Below are 9,457 nucleotides of genomic sequence, written 5' to 3'. Positions count from 1 at the left end.
TATTATATGACAGAACTTCTTCTCAAAAAAAGAGGAGAAAGGAAAACTAATTTTGTGGACTTCATGGAAATATGTAATGTAACGCTTTGTCCTGTGTATTATGGATCCAAAGACTGGGATCATGTTTTAAAAAGGGTTTGATTGACCATGGAGTGATGGCAATTTAATCTGAATATCAAATGAAAACAATGATTTCAAAATTAATACAAAGTGAATCCTTTATTAATGAAAAGAAAAGATCACTCGTGAATGTTCGAAATGATGTACATGTATCTGCAACTTATAAAATTAATTAAATGGAGTCATGCTCAAAGGCAAATCCTGTCACCTATTCTCCACTCCATGTTCCATTGTGGATGATAAAATGCATTAAAGGATGGAGAAATGCATTATGGGATTGAAAGGGAGGAGGGGGCTTTTGGGCTTTGTTTTTGAATAAGAAAAAAAAAACGATTGTAAAATGATTTTTTTTTTTCAGTCACACTCTTCAAACATCTTAAATTTTGGCTTAGACCAGATGTTCTCAATTATTGTAGAAAGTGGTATTTTAAAAATTTAATTATTGCAAGTATCCATGGCAACTCTCTGCAAAAGGATTGCTTGTGAGAAATGTGCAATCTACTTATACGACGTTGCTCGAAAAGAGATACATGTAGTTCTTGTGAAAAAGTCACAAATGTACATGTAGCATCATACATTTCACCTTTACATGTACCTGTAGCACAGTGGATATGTATAGTATTATGGTGTCGCATACATGTACAGACACAGGTCAGGAATTCCAATGAGCTGTATGGCAGTGTTAATGTTTAGAGGGGCGTTGCCTTGTGACTAGACATTGGCCTGCCCCTCCGATCCTTGGTGTGCTCAGAACTCTCACATGCCTGTGACGTCACATGATGGCTATGGCGGCTCTCGTGCAACCGTGCATCAGTTATGTATATCATTGTGCGTTATTAGCCAGTACAAGTTATTTTCAAGCAATGTTCAGCTCTCATTGGGTGAGGTTCATATTCATCAAACCGTATAAAATATATGGTGTTAAAAACATTATTGTAGCTTTGAAATTTTCAGAATTTGAGATTGGTATCCAAGGGAGCTGTCATGTTCAGCATCAAGACATGACAATTAAATTACAGTCTCATTTTTGAAATCTTGAACTTCTTTAGAATGTTGCTGAAATATCAAAATGAAACATGTATGTGAATTCATTTTTCTTTTATGCTTTCTTGATGGAATGAATTGATTGGCTAATGTGTATATCTTTATTGAGCAATGAATAAAATATGGCATATACCCTAAAGATTTAGTTGGTTTTCTTTTATGTCCTACATTGTTTAGCTTGAGAATTGTCCTCATTTCACAAATCGTTGAAATCAAACAGAAGTGAAATGTCACTTCATTACTGTTAAGATGCACTTGTGAGTCCGACATTTAATTGAGTTTAATTTAAATGCAACTGTATCTACAACAGTATCATGGTCCTTATATCACAAAGATTTGAAATCAGTCATTCCATCAACCACTCCGTCCTTGTTTAAAATGTGAAACCAATCACAAAGGGCCTTACCAGACCTTGCAGTGATAAAATAGAAGTCATCTCAGTTACCCAACTGGTTCCAGTTAGAAATCATTTTCAGTTGGAAGTCATTTCCAGTTAGGATTTCCAGTTGCCCAACTGGTTCCAGTTAGGATTTCCAGTTACCCAACTGGTTCCAGTTAGAAATCATTTCCAGTTTGAAGTCATTTCCGGTTACCCAACTGGTTCCAGTTAGGATTTCCAGTTGCCCAACTGGTTCCAGTTAAAAATCATTTCCAGTTGGAAGTCATATCCATTTACCCAACTGGTTCCAGTTAGGATTTCCAGTTGCCCAACTGGTTTCAATTGGTTTCAACTGGAAATTGTTAAATTCCAGTTAAAACCAGTTGAAAATCCAACTGGTTTCAATTGGATTTTGGTCCTGGGTATGTAAGAAAGTTGAAATAACAGGACATGAAGATATAATGTCTGAAATAAATTGAGTCATACTATAAAAGGGATCTTATTGAAATGACTGAAATGTATTGGGAGTAGACAAAACAGAGTGCTTCTGGCTAGAAGCTGTACTTTGAGGTTGACATATGCTTTTTATCAGGATTGGTATTTTAACTAAATCATTTTCATTAATTCACACATGATATCTTTGCATTAGTCTTTGTATTTTGAAATACATGTAAGAATTGTACAAGGGCTTGTTATAATCATCAACATCATCAGCAGCAATAGCAGTATCAACAACATCAACACAGTCATTAAGATTTCTTTGAAAGAAAGTCAATCTGAACAATCTGAGAAACAAATTATGGTTCAAGATTTATACATTTCCAATATTTACAGATAACAACTTCCGCGACTCTCATTAAAACATGTACCTCTATAAATAGTCAAGACGATTGCACAACCTACACGTAGTATAAGAAAGTAGAAACATATTGACATTCATATGGATTATTATCCTAATAGAACATGGACTTCTGTACTAATTAAGATATATTTTCATCAAAGATAAGGAGAGAAAAAAAGTGACATAAAAAGTAAAGGACGTGTGAGATGGGGAGGAAGTGAGGGAGAGGTAAAAACAGGAAAGAGAAGAATGGTGGTAAAGAAAGGAGAAAGAAAGATGGTGGCAACGGAGAGAGGGTCGGATGAAGAGGAGGGAGAGATTGAGGAAGGGGATGTGAGTGAGAAACTGAATCGGAAATAGAAAGATAATTATAGTCATTCATATACAAAACCAAAATGATTCAACCATTGTATTAAAGGACAAGTCCACCCCAACAAAAACTTGATTTGAATAAAAAGAGAAAAATTCAACAAGCATAATACTGAAAATTTTATCAAAATTGGATGTAAAATAAGAAAGTTATGACATTTCAAAGTTTTGCTTATTTTTAACAAAACAGTTATATGAACGAGCCAGTTACATCCAAATGAGAGAGTCGATGTCACTCACTATTTCTTTTGTATTTATTATATGAAATATTTTGATTTTCTCGTCATTGTCATGTGAAATGAAGTTTCATTCCTCCCTGAACACGTGGAATTCCATTATTTTAACATTTTGTGCTTCAGGCAAGGAGGTCCTAATCATCAGATTCGTAAAAATTGAAATATTGTATAATTCAAACAATAAAAAACAAAAGAAATAGTGAGTGAGTGACATCATCGACTCTCTCATTTGGATGTAACTGGCTCGTTCATATAACTATTTTGTTAAAAATAAGCGAAACTTTTAAATGTCATAACTTTCTCATTTTACATCCGATTTTGATGAAATCTTCAGCATTGTGCTTGTCTGATTTTTCTCTATTGATTCAAATCAACATTTTTCTGAGGTGGACTTGACCTTTAACAATGTATTAACAATGGACAAGGAATCCCTAGAATGCATGACTCTTAGTATGGTAATATTTTGAAGAACTGACATGTCCTGAATTGATAAGTATGCATTTCATGATTTAAACATGTATTACTAATTCTTTCTCCTGCATAAAATTACAATGAAGTATGTATAATATAGATACATAGCCAACACGTATATGATTGATAGAGCCATTTGATTCACTGAGAGAAATGTTAGTGAGGTCTAATCCACAAAGTACTTTACCGAAGAGAGGTAGAGCCATTTATGCAACTTTAATGTGAAAGTTCAATTTAAAATGTTTGTTACATTTTGGTCGTCAAGACTAACTCAAGACCAATCAAGGCTATCATGTACTGCTTGAAACAATACCATTGGCCAAACTGTAGTCTGATATGTTGGTGTGGCTGCGGTTTCACAGAACTCCATCGCCGATCACTGTACCTGCGCCGTCTTCAAACTTTCCTGCGCTGGACTAGTACTCCCTGAAAGGCTTGTGCGATACGACGAGGCGGAGAAGCGATACGTTCCACTGGTGATCGGTTTCCGGGACCTGCCCTTCTGGATCATGGTGGAGATGGTGTAGAGGTATGGGTTGAGGGAGGAATTGATCGGGAGGACAAAGACAATGGTCCAGACGTACGTCACAACAGGGATAACGGCTGAACCACTCTGGGATAAGATACCCATGATGATCACTGGCATCCAGCAAAGGAAATCTGTCCCAACAATGATTGCCATTTTTATGGCCATTCTGACCTCATCCTTCCGCTCCGTTTTACGTCCGGACGATGCTGCTGCCTTACGAGCGTAGACAAAAATGGCTACATAGAACACAAAGACTGCTGCAAAACACATCAGGTTGAGACCAATGAAGACCGCGGTGGAATATGCCCAACCGGAGTTCCCAGTCGCGACAAAATGGTGTTCAAAGGTGTCCCCATTGCCGGACTCAACCCAGACGCCCTGAAAGCCAGTTGCCGGGGTAACTAGCGGCAAGCCAATGCAGACATCAGAGTAACCATAGAAACCTGTGATGCGATCCCCAATGGTGATTGGAATGACGGCAAGGAGAATAGCAAGGAACCATGCCAAGCATAGGGCAACCCGTGAAGAGCGGGTCCGGAAACGGAATACACCGAACGGAAACACAATGCAGATGAAACGATCCAGGCTAATAAGAACTAGGAGAAACACAGACGCTTCACTGGAAACCATGGCAACGAAACCTGCCAACTTGCATGCAAAGCTTTTGCGCCACGACGCCGAGTGCAGATAGTAGTCTGCACCGAAATAGGCATCTGCGCTGCCGATAAATACCATGTACACACCCATAAGTAAGTCAGCAATCGCCAAGTTGGTGATAAAACTCATCTGCACCGAGTTTTCACTCCGATCTAGTTTGCGTTTGTAGGTACGCCAGGCAATCACTAGTACATTCCCCACCAGAGCACTGATACCAATCAGCCAGATGCAGATTCTTAACAAGGTGTTGCGTAACAACCCTTCGCAGGTAGCGAAAGGATTCGGTGGCGTGTTGCATTCCCCAGATGGCTTGAACAGGCAACAAAGTTTGGGATCATCTGCCGTCCTAGAAACAGCAAAAGAGCAAAGACATGTGTTCATATGATGTTTTTCATTATGTTAACTATTACAAATGTGCGATATTTTAGATATAATTACGGAATATGGACATCGATGAATATTGATCTATCAAGTGGTTTCAAAAGCGCCCTTAAAGAAAAACTTATGCTTACTTCAAAATCGATTACAATCTTCAACATCTAGAGCATTCCAAAATGTTTATAAACTAGGCACATCGTCCAATTTTTAGAACCAAAATTTAAAAGTAATTTAAATGGTAGCTGATGAGTCCAGTTGAAAAAAATATTGCATTTTTTTGCATACCGGTAATATATGTCTATGTATCAGTGATGAAATAAATAACTTCTTTCACATGCTGAGCTCCAAAGCAATTTCTTACTAGGAAAGACAAAGATGACATAATTTCCAAAGAAAGACAAGATGCGATATAACACACACAAAAAAGTTTTAATGCCTAATGATCCAAGTCCATGGCAATTCATGTCAAATGCACACAAAAAAATAAATGCATTCTCTGTGTGTTCAATGGTGATTGTTGTATTTCGGGCACTACTGGATGCACAAGAATTGCTCATGCATATGAAATAATTTCCCATAATACATTCAATTTGGCCAAATGATAGACTTGGTTTGTTCTTGTGGTCAGATTTAAAATATGAAATTATAGTATCTTACAATTCAAGTAAGTTGTCCGTTCCATAAGCAGCATCTTCGCCTACGTTGACTAGCTGTGTCTCGGATATTATCCTAAAATCAAATGGAAATATTTTACCTCTTTTAATTTTCTATTTATCAATTCAATCAAGATTTATTTCATTTTATTTCCATCAAGTTTCATCAAGTGAGGCCTTTTATTTTAGAAATCTTTATCATTTGCATATCACGCATCTTGTTCGTAAAACTGCTTTGTGACAAAGCCAAAACTTTGAACTATCATGACTTTCTAATTATCAGATTTTGATGAAATCTCCATCTTTATTGTATGATCAACTCGTTTTAGTACATCGAGCTTTTAGCGTTAACTTAACCTGAAGCAAAAAGAGTTCGGCACATACATGGCTATGCATTGTTTTGCATTATAATGATTATTATAATCATAATATTTAATGTAATATGATATAAAACCTACTCTGCAGTCAGTAAGAAAGAAGGTAAATGTATTACTGAATAAAGAACATAAACAACGCGGAGTAAGTAGAAAAGAAATCGAAATAAAACCTATAAACCAACATAAGGAAAAACACACATATTGATTTCAAATTAAAATATATAATGACATGAATATCGAAATTTGTAATTTAACACGTTATTGATAAATTATGAATATGTAAAGATATAAAACAAGGTATAAAGACAGGAAAATAGCCCTATGAATGAATACAGGAATAGAGACAATTTCATGTATTGATTTAACTTAATGATTAATACTTACAGTATTTCTAAGCATGACAATCCTTTGAAAGCATGGGCGTCAATCAGGACTAAAGGGTTTCCACTTAGGTCTCTAATGAAAGTAGATGGTTTGCAAGAAAACTAATGAAATAGTAATTAATTGTACATTTTAAAAACTGACGGATCACATTGACCTGAAAACCAGAACTTCATAATTGAAGGGGCTTGTTTCATAAAGGACTTGCATAAAGGACTTGCAACTGTTGTAACTTTGCCATTATGGCAACTACCATGGTAACATTGATTCTGATTGGCTCCTGAGCCCCGTTACCATGGTAGTTGCCATTAAGGCAAAGAACTGTCTGATCAGGGGCGCGTTTTCATAAATGACTTGTAACTTCGCCATAATTGCAACTACCATGGTAACAGTGGTCAGCAGCCAATCAAAATCAAGGTTTCCATTGTGGCTGCCATAAAGTTAGAACAGTTGCAAGCCCTTTATGAAACGGTCAAATCTGGTCTTTAAGTGGTCACATTAGCCTTTATCCTGGATTATTTTCTGAAGTTCAAAAGGGTGTGGCACCAACAGACTCAGTTTCTTGGTCAATCTGTCCAGATATTTTTTATAGACTCGTAGAGTGCTCGATTATTGACTGAAGAGAAATCGCCTGCATTAATCATTTTCAGCTCGATATCTTGTTGGTACTAAGAATGGATATGAGAAATACATGTATTACAAAGATATATAGGCCGGTATTCTGAAGTCGGGTTTAACTTAAACTCAGGTTTTAAATTGTGGTTTAAGTATGGCGAGCCGATTGTTAGATAATTTACTAACAGCAGAGATATCATACTTCAGCTCATTTTGCTCTCAAATCATTCATAATTGTCTAAGAAGTATAAAAAGATAATTGTCTTCACCATCGACGAATCAGGAAAGAGCACAGTAAACATAAGAAACATACAACTTAATAAAAAAAATGATATTTTGGCTTCCCATACTTAAACCACAACTTCAAACCTGAGTTTAAGTTAAACCCGACTTCAGAATACGGGCCATAGTGTGCACATCAAAACAAAAATGAACACTATAAAACCTAACTTACAGGTAAGTCAGATTCGTCAAGCTGATAAATGTTGAATTCCTAATGGATGCGATCTTGTTAATACCCAGATGTCTGGAAAAAAAACACAGGTTCATCATGACTACATACAGAAATTGTTTTTCACATGATTGTATTTCATTAGGTCATTTTCTTACAGGGCAAGTCCACACCAGAAAAGTGTTGATTTGAATAAATAGAGATAAATTAAACATTAAAGCATAACACTGAAGATTTCATCAAAATCGGATGTAAAATAAGAAAGTTACGACATTTTCAAGTTTCGCTTTTCACAAAACAGTGATATGCACAACTCGGTGTGATATGCAAATGAAAGAGTTGATGATGTCACTCACTATTTCTTTTGTTTTTTATTGTTTGAATTATACAAAATTTCAATTTTCACAAATTTGACAATAAAGTTTCTCTTGGTTGGACCACGATATGTTCAAACAATGGTAATTCCACACTCAGGTTCATGGAGAAATGAAACCTTGTTCCTCATGACAATAAGGAGAAAATGGAAATATTTCATATTTCATACAATGAAATACAAAAGAAATAGTGAGTGGGTGATGTCATCAGTCCCCTCATTTGCATACCGACCAGGATGTGCATATAATTGTTTTGTGAAGCGATACTTAAAAATGTCATAACTGTCTTATTTTACATCCGATTTTGATGAAATTTTCAGTGTTATGCTTATTTGATTTTTCTCTTTTTTATTCAAATCAACTTTTTGTTGGGGTGGACTGTGGACTTGTCCCTTAATATCAAGGGTATCGCTTGAAACTCGGAATACAGGAGTGTGTTTTAAAGGCCAATTTGTACTAGTTTTATTCAAAATAGAGGTACAGATTTTCTCAAATGTGCCCGAAATAGCGCTAAATAGGATGGCCAAATTCAATCTTCATAGGCTACGGAACTATCATAGTCACATCTCTTAAAATAGGTAGTTTGTCTATAACAAAATATGGATCTTGCACATCTATGGATGTGGATGGATTATTTGCCAGTTTAGTCTTTTGGTAATCTGTGTTGAATCATGTCCCAAATATCAATTTGGCAAAATATGAAGAATACCAAGCGAGGATGAGCATGTTTTTTTTCTTGAATATTGGATAAAGAAGATATTCTATAAAGTGGTTAGCTAAAATTATCGTTTCAGTCTGGACTTTCAATCCTTTAGTACTCTTGAAAAATATCTACTTACAATGAATCTAAATTTCCCAGACCATTGAAAACTCCCTTAGGCAACGATGATATGTGATTCGACTGAAGATCTCTGTGAAATACGAAAAGTCACACAAAATAACAAATCCGCATTTTCAATTTTATGAAGAAATTATGTTGCTTATAATGTTCTATATTGCTTCTACGAAGAGAAAGTTATTGATAATTTGTATACACTGTATCTATTGGGTGTTGAAAGAAAATATTTGCAAGTGATTGCAAACTTCTGCTGAAAATCTACAATTGATATATAACTATGCCAAAATTATTTTAACTACTTCTTGCAAGAATTGAGCAGACCAGCTATCAAGCGTGGATTTGCAAATAATTGCCAGACTTGTGACTGATTTTGTGACCTAAATTTGACTTGCAATTGGTTGCAACCATCTTTGCAACGCCCCATAGGTTTAACTTAAATAAGAAGGTGAATTATTATTGATCTTTAACAATGTTGGTTGAATGCCACTTTTAAGGACATGAATATCGATTGGTTGATAATGACTGTGGCAAAACCGTCAAATTATGACTATTATTCTCTTTCTATATAATGATCAGAAATAGTTTTTGTTGTGATTTTTAATAAATAAAAGAAAGATTGCTCACTCTTTTTATTTTTTTTGGAAAGAACAAGATAACTATATGTTTGATTACCCATCATGAATACTGATGGAAATTGTTTTGTGGTATATATGTTTTTTTTTCAATAAAGCACTTTCATAGTGA

At 35.4% G+C, this 9,457-nt stretch overlaps 1 protein-coding gene across 1 annotated transcript; it reads right to left on the bottom strand.

Annotated features, from left to right (window-relative positions):
* Window positions 1-3,349: 3,349 nt before the first annotated feature.
* LOC121427819 (G-protein coupled receptor GRL101-like) lies at window positions 3,350-8,780 on the bottom strand. The gene is made up of 5 exons (XM_041624383.1): window positions 8,715-8,780; window positions 7,505-7,576; window positions 6,439-6,510; window positions 5,682-5,753; window positions 3,350-4,992 (listed from the first exon to the last, which is right to left on the bottom strand). The coding sequence occupies exon 5, from the start codon at window positions 4,773-4,775 to the stop codon at window positions 3,837-3,839; it is 939 nt and encodes a 312-aa protein (XP_041480317.1). The 5' UTR covers window positions 4,776-4,992; window positions 5,682-5,753; window positions 6,439-6,510; window positions 7,505-7,576; window positions 8,715-8,780; the 3' UTR covers window positions 3,350-3,836.
* Between the last annotated feature and the right edge of the window lie 677 nt (window positions 8,781-9,457).

This window comes from Lytechinus variegatus, chromosome 14 (assembly GCF_018143015.1).
Source record: "Lytechinus variegatus isolate NC3 chromosome 14, Lvar_3.0, whole genome shotgun sequence".
Lineage (NCBI taxonomy): Eukaryota > Metazoa > Echinodermata > Echinoidea > Temnopleuroida > Toxopneustidae > Lytechinus > Lytechinus variegatus.
This window is presented reverse-complemented; position numbering and strand designations above follow the sequence as displayed.